The sequence below is a fragment of the Orbilia oligospora genome (assembly GCF_000225545.1).
Source record: "Orbilia oligospora ATCC 24927 unplaced genomic scaffold scaffold00215, whole genome shotgun sequence".
Lineage (NCBI taxonomy): Eukaryota > Fungi > Ascomycota > Orbiliomycetes > Orbiliales > Orbiliaceae > Orbilia > Orbilia oligospora.
The window spans coordinates 2,565,529-2,576,917 of record NW_011645772.1 but is presented as its reverse complement, the minus strand read 5'-3'; the positions used below and the strand labels follow the sequence as shown (position 1 = coordinate 2,576,917).

The 11,389-nt window shown below is 44.1% G+C and overlaps 3 protein-coding genes across 3 annotated transcripts; 2 read left to right on the top strand and 1 right to left on the bottom strand.

Moving 5' to 3' along the window:
- Positions 1-385: 385 nt before the first annotated feature.
- On the bottom strand, positions 386-3,598 carry AOL_s00215g766 (uncharacterized protein; the record flags this gene model as incomplete). Its single annotated transcript, XM_011129968.1, has 9 exons — positions 386-788; positions 854-1,283; positions 1,396-1,775; positions 1,842-1,885; positions 1,942-2,017; positions 2,082-2,759; positions 2,861-3,045; positions 3,164-3,257; positions 3,516-3,598. The coding sequence occupies 9 exons, from the start codon at positions 3,596-3,598 to the stop codon at positions 386-388; spliced, it is 2,373 nt and encodes a 790-aa protein (XP_011128270.1).
- A 3,313-nt stretch (positions 3,599-6,911) lies between these two features.
- On the top strand, positions 6,912-7,250 carry AOL_s00215g765 (uncharacterized protein; the record flags this gene model as incomplete). Its single annotated transcript, XM_011129967.1, has 1 exon — positions 6,912-7,250. The coding sequence occupies one exon, from the start codon at positions 6,912-6,914 to the stop codon at positions 7,248-7,250; it is 339 nt and encodes a 112-aa protein (XP_011128269.1).
- A 565-nt stretch (positions 7,251-7,815) lies between these two features.
- On the top strand, positions 7,816-8,619 carry AOL_s00215g764 (uncharacterized protein; the record flags this gene model as incomplete). Its single annotated transcript, XM_011129966.1, has 2 exons — positions 7,816-8,112; positions 8,272-8,619. 2 exons carry the CDS (start codon positions 7,816-7,818, stop codon positions 8,617-8,619), a joined length of 645 nt encoding a protein of 214 aa, XP_011128268.1.
- Positions 8,620-11,389: the final 2,770 nt, after the last annotated feature.

The window sequence follows — 11,389 nt, the reverse complement described above, 5'->3', positions numbered from 1 at the left end:
GATTTTACTTAAGTTGGGGGGCCAATAGATGGCTGGTCCATCTGTACCTGAATGCACCTATCAATCCTTCTTCTCAGTAAATATGTCTTCTAGTAATTCGAAAAACTGGTCATATCAATATTATCTGTCATAAGTATCTAGGCATGAGAGTTGAAAAGCTGCCCGCTAACTAGCTACCTAGTCAGAACTTTATTATATCATCAGAGTCTCGAAATTTAATTCAACAAGATCAAAATTTCCTGTCCGAAGGAATGTGGTCAAAGGCATCACAGTAAAAACCTAAATAACTCATTCAAGATATATATACAAAATGAAGAAGCCTGTGTTACCTTCTGGATACGCTACTAGTTATGAATATGTTGCGTCGAGCGCGGCTCTCCTGCCTCTAGGAACATCCCGAAATTCCAAGAGCACTAGCAGTAGTTGAGCCAAGGCCAACCCAACTTCGCATAGCGTTGATGATGGATAAATCTCTATGCACTCTGGTATACTTCCCCTGCGACATTGTGTAGCCGCATGCATTGGCAACATATGCTTGATCATATGGTACACCGAGACATGCACTTCGAGGCTGGTTTCCAGTGTACAAAGAACAATCACTCTGGCCATCCGGGTACCCAGACGCACCATTATTCATAAACATATAGCTGGAAAGGATATTTCGAATCTGCCAGTTGCCATCGGTTCTGGTGAAAAGTTGCACTTCAAATGCTCTATGTGCTGCTACGTCTTTAGACTTGATGAGAACTGATCCTTTGTCTTGCATATCCCGGGACGATGAACCGGGGCTATCATGGATAGATTAGCATTTCATAGAGGTCCGGTCGTGTTTCGTAATAGATTGTGTACTTACTTTTGTTGATCGTGATCATCATTTTGGATGACAAATCGTGTGGAGGGTATAATCCAGGATCCACAAACGGGGTGTTCCTTAGGGTAATCGGAGCTCCAAATTTTTGTCTTATCAATATCGGTCTGAGAGAAACCAACCGCGCTGAGCCTGTTGTTAAAGTTGGTATACCAAGACCATTCCCCTCCGCCACATGCAAGGAGGTTTGCTTCTCCACCCATAATAACTTCGTGCCAGGAGATCCAATCTGCAGGTAGTGTGCCGCCCCCAAGCTTTTGCTTAAAACGAGCGAGAATCTGGGCCGTGTTTGTTGGGCCGATATGTTTGGCCGCATCGACTCTAAATCCGCTGAAACCAATTGACAACAGATCCGCTAGATACGTGGCAATGCGGTCCTGAACGTATGGCTTCTCAGTCCTGAGATCCACCAATCCTATTTACGCCCAATACGGAAAATATCAGCAAGTTTTTCAAAAATGATAACATGCCTAACGCGTAGGCGGGCAGAATGGAGGGTGAGAATTCCCGGGAAGCGAAATCCTTACCGACGAGCCAACAATTGGTTATAATAGCTCCATCTGTCCAACTGTTAAGAGCGCAATCACAATGGAAGTCACTAGGCCCATACGGAACAGATGGGTATTCTGGAGCTGGTCTGGTCCCGCTGTAAGGGTTAATCAAGTAAGTATTGCCAGAAGTGAAATACGGGGAGCCATCGGTAGAATTATGCCCGGTATAAGTACTACAGTCGGTGTTTCGATGGTTCTGAATATCGTTCCCGTTGGCTGTCATGTGGTTGATAACAGCATCTGCATACACACGAACACCAACAGAGCGGCAAGCTTTTATCATGTTCCTAAGTTGTTCTCTTGTTCCCGAACGAGAGTGGAGGCGGTAAGAAACTGGCTGGTAGACGAAGTACCATCTATAAAAAAAAGGTTAGCTAACTTAAATATCATATTGGTGAGGGCCAAGATCTGTTTAAACTTACGGACGAAATTGGTTATCGGTCTCATAATAGTTCGATCCCCAGACCTATTCACGCGGCTTAGTATACGCAAGCCGAGAAATCGTCATTTCGACAAACATACGTGCTCCTGTGGAGGCCAGATCTTGACACCCATGTATCCCGCTTTGCTCAAAAACGCACATTCTTTTGCAACGTCACTGGAAATCAGATAAATTAGCACGGAAAGTGCATAATTGAAGTGGGGCCAGGTTCAAAGCTTACTCATAAGGCCACCCGAAAAGTTCGACAATGGCCCCCTTTTGGCCGTCATTGAAGTTACTTTGTCCTCCGGATATCGCAGGATTTTCCCACAAGAAGTAAAGGGTCTCTAAATTTAAGGATCCCCCAGTTGAGTCTGTGACCCTAATATTGAGCCCCCCGGTATTTGCACTCGAGACCTGAACCAAATTCGAGGTTTGTGCAACATTGTTAACGTAGTAGGTCAAACTAGCGCCTGTCTTGCTCAAACAATTGATGACAACGACGGCGGCGGTTCTGGCGCTATTATATTGAATATCGGCATAACCGACAAGTTTTCCGTAAGACTGGAAGGAAGATATATATTGTGGGTCGCTTTGAGGAGGAGTCTGCCATCTTCGGTTCTCAGAAGAGTCGGGGAAAGAGCCCGAAGAGCATGAGTCCCTCCCATTAAAGTTTCCGCATCCTGAAGGGGATGTTGCAGGTGCCTCGTAGGGTACTGGCTCAACCCTAAAAGACGGTATTGCTGAAGGAGATACGGTCCCCGTGAATGATGGATCGCCGGTTGTACTTGTAGCTAATGTTGAGGCGGTCTCCGATGTAGTTGTAGTAGTTCCTACCGTAGTCGTGCGGCTGGTCGTAGTTGTAGTAGTCGTTGAAGATGTTACCTGAACATTCACATAATTTCCAGGATAATAGTATCTTTAATCAATTGAATTCATGGGTTGAGATATTATCAGCAGCCTTATCTCTAAACTGAGATTAACGTAGCTTTGAGGGGATCCTTTAAAAGAAAAACTTACGAGGTACCGCTAACATCATATTTGATGTAGAGCTGGGTCGCGCCGACAGCTGTTCCAGAGAAAACCCAGGTTTCATATCCATTGACGGGTCCGGAAGAATATACCGCTTTCATTGGCGTGCCCTGCCAGTTGTTACCTTGTGCCCAGTAGACCGATACTACCTTTTGATAAGCAATATTCTGGATCTATCGTTGTTGAATGCGGTTACGTTACGGTTAGAGCTAATATTCCGAACCATATGTAGGTATGTATGCATAACCATGCACTCCAGCGACCAATGAATGAATTTTGTAATTTACTTACGTTGATAGAACCGGACAGTATATTGTTTGAGTACGCATAAGAGTTCAGACTGACTTGGACAGCCCGTCGACCGAGTACACTCGCGTGTATTGAGCTGAACAGACATGTCAGCGAAAAAATGAAGAACCTCAAAAGACCCAAGAGCTTCATCTTGGATTAGCACAAAGCTAGAGTGAATGTTTCTTGGCTAGACAAATTCAGTCTTGTGCTTGGGGTGGATGGTGGTATATTCTCTTTCTTCTGGGCAATCGACGAGTCTTTTATATAATGATAATTGTATCAATTGCAATGTCGCTTGCAATGTTCTTGAACCCATGCCACCTTCAAGAATTCAAAGCAAAACAAAGCTTACTCCCAAACTAAAAACTGTGGGGATCTCTTGGCTATCGAAGTGGCATAGACACTAGCCCCCAAAAATCTGACGGGTAAAAGCATTTTGACGGAAATATGCGGTGTCGATACTATAATATCGATATATCAGCTTCAATATGTGATACTAACCCGAATTCGTCTACGGGCCATGAGCACAGGTCCCAAAACCCTTGGTAATCTCTCAAATTATCCCGTGCCTGCATCTGCCTTTTTCTTTCTTTATAATCAATTATAATATAACAATGATACTGTTGAAACAGAAAATTCGGATGAAACTGGCTGTGGAGACCCCACAAATCCTGCGGGTTGGTCGCACAGAGTCGTCATCAGGTTCCAAATGTGGGGTTTGATCAATCGAGCAGAAGTGGGGAAACCCCGGTTTGCCTGATGACGCTCAGGCGCCAGGAACACAATTGCACAAAAACAGAACTTTCGATATCACACGCGAAGCTATGAAACACCGGTTCAGGGGATCTTAATGTGTTTTTGCGCCTGGTCCGCGAAGCCGACTATAAGACCGATGAGAAGATAAATTACTTATTTAGGAACAAGGCCAGTGCGGTGGTCGGACTTTCACAGGCTTTTGCGGAGCGGGTCGCTGGGGTTCTTTGGGACTAGTGTCGGTTTTTAGGCCAGGAACAACCGCGGTTTGTTCTTCGACTCCACAATTCATGCAGCTTTCTGTAGCCGAATTTTTGTTCCTTGGTTCTCATGACCACAAAGCTGCAAGGGCGCATGAGTATCCGAGATCGCTTGCCGATAATCTTCTGTGGAATAGCGCAATTTTAATCCTGCGATTCGTCTGATATTGAGATTATATTATATGCATTGCATATATGCGCAGATGTGCTTGGAAATGTCCACATACAGTACATTAAGTTAAGTTCTGAATATTAATATCGATGTATCATATTATCTCCTCAACCCGATAGCAGCTGGCAAAGACCCTAGGGTTTAACGTTTGACCCATAGCGATATCGTAAATCACATGCCCGCTCGATTCGACTGACAGACTCCATCTTTGGAATTCTAGAAATCGAACCCTGGCAACTAGGGTATTTTCTGTTTTATGAATCCTAGAAATGGATAATCATATCTTATATCAAGGTGCTGATTAGCCGATATATAAAAGAATTCTTTCGGTCACCTGCCCGCTATTATGGGTCACGGAATTTGCCGTAATTCTACAGCCTAGACCGCTTCCATGGTATTTGCTCCAATTTTTATTGTCTCTCAATGGAGGTGCTGTGGATAAACGGCTGCTTCGTCAACCGATGTCCCAAGCAACTCGGACTTAGTAGCAAGAGAGCTAGAAAACCCCGAATTTTGCTTCATCGAGGATCTAGATTTAGTGTAGAGTATTTTTCCTTTTTACATTAGGAATGCATTAATGTCAGCAAATATGCAAATTTGATTTATGACGAAGGCTTAACAATAACAAGTCTGCGGGTCGTTTGATCCTAGGACACGTATGTATCCCCACAGCGGTTGGAGTAGAAATGGCTTGCGTATGCGTTCGAGCGTCGGTCATAGATTATATCAAAGCGGAATAGCTAATGCCCGCACAGCGATAATCCTTGAATTCGAGGGATATTTGGGAAGTATTCTGGGACCCACTTGCGGCATTTTCTTTCTTTTTTAGGCCTCATGATCTTGTCTCGCGGAGATTCTTGAGATTGATAGCTATGGCTGATCTCGTTCTCAACTACGACCAGCGACAGTTATATGGGCATGTTCTCTGGAAAGGAAGAACATGCTCTTATCTCTTTTTGTTGACTGCGTCTGCAATACGGGTGTACTCCTATCCTTCTTTCATCACATACAAATAAATTTATATAATTATAACAGACATCTCAATCTTAAGATCGATCGACAGATGTATATACATCGCTATTTTAGATCTTTATATAGCTGCCCATGGACCCAATCTCTTAATTCACCGACACGCAACTTAACTAACCTGCGAACTATCGATATATCACATGCGATCAGACTAACTCGAAATATGAATGTCACTTTGGGATGAAATAATTAGGCGTAGGACGGTCCGGTGTATTTTCTGGGGAAACTTCATCTGGTCAGGTAGATATATATATCGAACTAAAGAAGTATCCGAAGTTGTACCTTCATTAGGCCAACGTAAGGCGTTCGTTCTTAGTAGCCGGTATAGGCTACATATATCGAGGCGCCCCCATATAAGCGCATAGCTATACGCATATTTTCAATAGTACTACTATTAGCTAATGAATTGGTAAAATTAGAAACATAGATCTGATGCACAAATGGTAGAGGATTAAGAGGAATGTCCTTTGATTTACGTTGCATAGGCAAGACCTTTATTATAACATTATCTAACGCAAATTTATGAGGTGTCTCTGAGATGTGCTACATGTACTAGTGAGATAAATGTCCACATACGTAAAATTTCCTTTGCTCCGCCTGCGAATCAAGATACCATAAAGGCCAAAGATGTACGGTACCTGAAGCGAAAGTGAAAAAAGTACCCTAGATCTAATGCTCCGAGATATTCCGAGCGGCCTGATCAAGCATGCGTGACTATATTAATACAACATATGTTATATGTAGCAATAAGGCTTTAGGCAAAATTTGGAAAGTCGGCGGGGCTGAGGGAGTGCATCACAGGTCGACAGCCATTCTGTATCCAACCCTATTTTTTGAGACGAGGCCCTTTCTAGCCTCGTATCTAAGGTCTTTTTTTAATAAATGATCAGATTCCGCCGACCTAGCTAATCGCACAAACTATGTTGACCTTGACTCTATTTATGTATGTGGCACCATAGCTGAAGTAGAGATATTGAATTGTGATATAAAGGTACGGTCGTTTCAGCTTGGTTGCGGATCCAGATAATTTACACAAGTGGGATGCATTTTAAGGTAATGACAACGAGACTTTCATACCAAGGCTACCCAACGATAAAGTGTACCGTTTACAATTTCTAGGACAAAAACTGGAACTTGGAAACGATGTATTACGATATCGAGAATGGTGTCTTAGCGTTTTGGGTAGAATCTATAGTATTTGGCACTTAAACTCTAGTCTTTTGGGGACTGCTAACGAAGCTACATATTAAACGAGTTGTTAGTGTTTTGAGCTATGCTGTCCAACATCTAGTCTCGGCTAGATCTAATTCTGTAGCACTGAGAGGCTATCCCATACCAAAGCCCAGCACCAAGATTTTGGACTTAAACCTCTAAACTACAACCAAACCCATATTCGTGCCTCTACGATTGAAACGCCATCTAAAACAACAATTTTATCCTCAGATCGGTAGATACATATATTCCCATTTATCATTGAGACACAAGCATTAGCAAAAAGTAAACTAATATATAATCCAATAGACTCACCATTGAAATGCGGGCTTCTATCATTCTCGTTGCCGTCCCGGGAGCTTTGTCCCTCCCGTTGCCAATCTACCGCACCGGTATCGTAGATACAAGCCCTCTCACTCAACCATATCAGCCACCAGATTCAAATGAAGCTGGTGGTAGCATCGGGTCCACCAAACCTTTGAAAAATCCAACGATCCCTCTCCCTCCAGACGGCATGTACGGTCTTCCGTACGTTGAGCGACCTAAACCAAAGGTCCATGCCAATCCAATGATGGCGGTCGACCCGGTTACTGTTGTTTACGTCCCGACGACTGCCTATGCCCTCCCTCAAGTCGCTGTCGGAACCGCCATCGTTGAGTAGGTTGCGAAGCTTTTAGCTGGAGGAACTGTGATTGGTCTTCAACTAGGACTTAGTGGAGGATATTTTGTTCTTTTTCCTTTTATTGTTTCTGCCTGCAGGCCGTTCGCATCAATTATTCTGTTGGACTGTCAATATCCAATGTTTGTTTGTTTGTCAGGTTTTGTTGTTAGCGTTGCATTTTGAAGTTAAGCGCCACAAGCGCGATGTGGCGGCTAACTCATCCAATCTCGGTTGGTCAACCTCATCTCTCCCTTATCGCTGCACTGCTGGCGCTCGCTCACGAATTCTGAATTACAAAATACACCAATCCGATCATCATCAAAGGCGTTTTCTCCCTTCCAAAAGTTCCCATTTAGATCTTTCTTTATATCTCAGTTCTTTATTGTATTGGTCGCTGGTCGATATCTGCCAAAACTTGTCAGCTTTGTCGCATACACGTATATAATACCTCCGAATAATCTCACTATCAACCGCTAAACCTCAGAGGACCACCACGCGTCATCCGTCATTTCACGACTTTATCATCATCAAAACATCATAGTTTACATCGAAAGAAGCTTTAACAATGGCGACGCCGGTTGCTACCTCGTTCGATACAAATCCGGACACAGATCTTGCTGGTGCCACCTCCGAAGATGTCGATATGACATCTTCTGCGCCTCAAAACGCCACAGATGCTTCGATGGCTACCACAGTCGCGAATACAAATCCTAATGCCACCAATGGTGTATCGATGGATATACCCGGCGAAAACGGACCTATTATGAATGGTGGGGTTCCAGGAGACATCGATATGAGGGGCCCCCGACGGGAAAGGAATCTTCGAGAGTTTCTCGGCATGATGGATGAATATGCTCCCATTGTAAGTTCTTTTTGTTTTTCGCCTACACCTTCACGTTCTTTTGGATTGTTTATAGCTCTATCATTTTACATGCTCTACGGAAGTGGATATGTTTATCCTTGTTATCCCCATTGTTGTTCTTGAAAGTGATCTTGAAGGCTAACCAGGTGGCAAATGTAGATCCCAGATGCTGTGACGGACTACTATTTATCCCTATCGGGTTTCCAAACTAGCGATGTCCGTATCAAACGTCTTCTAGCTCTTGCAACCCAAAAGTTTATTGCCGATATTGCCGCAGACGCGTACCAATACGCCCGGATCCGAACCTCTTCATCAAATGCAAACGCGTTCACAGCCGGTGGGGCTCTCCCCGGTGCCGCTGGAGGTCCATTAGGCGGTACCGGCGGGGGTGGGGGTTATGCTACAAGTGGACGAAGAGGTGGGAGAATGGTTTTGACTATGGACGATCTCGGTGGTGCAGTGGCTGAGTATGGTGTTAACACTAAGAGACCGGAGTTCTATCGGTGATTTAGCATGGATACTAGCCAATTGTGGCTATTTGTGGCCGGCAGACTGTTGTTTCCTATGATTTATCGGGGTGGTTAGATTGATTAATGATCGTTTTCCTTTGCTGCGGCTGGGGGGAGGATGGTATAATGTGGTTGACTGTTGATCTTTCCCTTTTTTCCCTCTCGGTCCTATGATACAAATGTACTTTTAGCATGTCACGGGCGTTCATTCTTTTTTTCTTCTCGTTTTCGCTTCTTCTTCTTCTTTGTTTTTAACTCTTTCTTGCATCGTTAGTTTACTTTACTTATGTATCCATATATTCATCGTCTCTTTTAACCTGTGGATAATGGCACAATTCGTCTAGACATTCTGGATCTGTCACCTTGCAGTGCGCTCTCCAAAACCCAATGGTACCTCCTCTTTCTCCTCTTTGGACGGTATTTTTGATACCTGCACGTAATAAAACGACTTGCTGGCTCCGCTGCTCGACCACGGAATCCATGGAACTGGCTGGTGGGTGTTCCTTCTTGGATCGAATAAACACCCTGGACTGATACCATGAGGTCAATCGATTGGATATTAATAGTCGACGGGGTTTGAGAGGAGCCGGATTGGTGCAAGCCTTATTCTAGAAAAAGACGGGGTACTACTGTCAGGTACGTAATGGGATTGAGCAAGAAAAGAGGTAGGTTGGTAACAAAAGTTAGTGGGAAATGGCGTATATATTATTATTATTATCCAAAGGTGGAGAAACCCTGGAGGGTTGAGGATGTCGCTGTAGATCTGACGGCGTATATATTGCGTTGCGCAGACGGCGGTATTTCAAGAAAATTCATGGTTGGAGGAAGAGCGACTTTGAAACCAAAAAAGCCGAGAACTTGTTAATTTGAGGGATATAAAGGGGCATTCGGCGATGGAGATTCTGGGAAAGAAAAAAAAATGTGAGAAAGTCAATTTCTTTCGATGGGAAAGGAAAATGCGACGGGTAGTTCTCAAGCTATGTGGGCTGCTGCACAGCAGGCTTTCAATTAGCTATTAGACAATTGAAATGAAAACACATGGACGGCGTTCAGGCTGCAATACGAAATCAAAAGGATGTGAAACCGAGAATCGAGAGCATGGTTTAAGAGAGCAGCAGGAACCTGGGTATGTCTCGAGAGATAAATGTTCTTGCTGGAGCTCGCGCTCTTGAAGCCAATGCAATTGAGCTCTGCAAGATTGATAGATAACCAGATGTCGGTAAGTCGCTTAACCGGCTTATCAGGGCCACACACAAGCCATGGCGGGGCCAGAATTCCAGACTAACCAGGCATTTCCTCTGGATCTGGTCATGGCTTCTAAAGTAAGAAACTTAAGAGTTCCGTCGGAAAGGTTGAGTTAATCCGGGATCAGCGAAAAGTGAGGTCGTGTTATTAGCATTGGTTAGGGCACCGATGAGTTAAGCGGACCCCGTGACTATACCCCGGACTACAGGCATTAGGCATGAGGCCATGGCCGTGACCAAGTGACGTTGGATTCTGAGACTTCAGGCTGCTCAGAGTTAGCTGAAGTGCGAGTGGCCAATCATCCTGACGGCTATCTTGTTCGGAGAATTCTTTAAGAGGGCCCATGTGGATGATCCTTTGGCTCTGCTTCGCTAGAAAGCTGAAAATCCAGAATTCCAACGAGCCAGAAAAAAAAAATATGTGCTCTAAAGGGACCAGCTGAGGTATATCCCTCTTATATGATTATTATGTTGGATGTCGGTTCTCATGAGAGGAATGGGAGTAAAAGTGTTAGTCAAAAGTATGCAAACGTTGCGATCATCTTGCATAAAAGAAAGTATGTCGTAGATTTTCCTCTTTTCATATTCTTTCGTTTTCCCTAGCTTCCCGAAGAAAGACCGGGATGCAGACACATAAGAGACGTCAACGGCTTTTGGGAGCCCTAGCTTGTCGATAGTACATTAGACGAGCGAATAGAGAGGAAGAGTGGGTGGTTGTGGGCCGCACAAAAGGTAGGGGAGGAGCATTACCTATTAAATGCCTCAGCCCGGTTTGGCGCATGCAGCCAGCTGCCCTTGATCGGGCGACGGTGTTAGGTCTGCTGGGACAGTCTGATAAGCCAATGAACAAGCCTGGACGGACAGGCTGCTTCCCCGGTATCAGAGATAGGATGGGAGCTGTGAAAGGGCCCAGAACTAGCACGCATCATGGAACCCATGTTTGGGAGCTGATAACTGGGGGCTATAAAGCCGGAGGACGGTCCACGAAGGGTGGTTGAAGGGGGTTCATTCTTATTTTTATCTTTTATCTCCCTTCTTTCTTCGTTGTATCATATATCCTTTTGAATTTTGAATCCTAAGTATACGTACATACACACGTTAGTATAGTATACATTATAGATTCGATCGATACCGTATATATATCGGATATCTAATTAATGAATTTGATTTGATTATAGCGAAGTACTTGCTTACCTACATTATACTGATATCTGATCCGATCCGATCTGATCAGAGCTGGGCCGAGGCATTGCATTGAAGCTAAAGAATTGATCAAGCATTCCCTAGAATCGCTATTAATAGCTAAGTACCCTAGGTAGCTAGCTAGACCGGTGGGTGGTCTCGAGACAGGGATATCGATACCGATTGCATTGCATTTATATTAAGAGACATCAATCATCTTGATAGGCATTGGTTTATCAGTGAAGTTGGAGATAGTGGATATAAGCGTATTCAACGTTTAGTATATAAGAGAGAGGAAGATAGAAAGAAAGAAAGAAAGAGAGAGAGAAAGAAAGAAAGAAA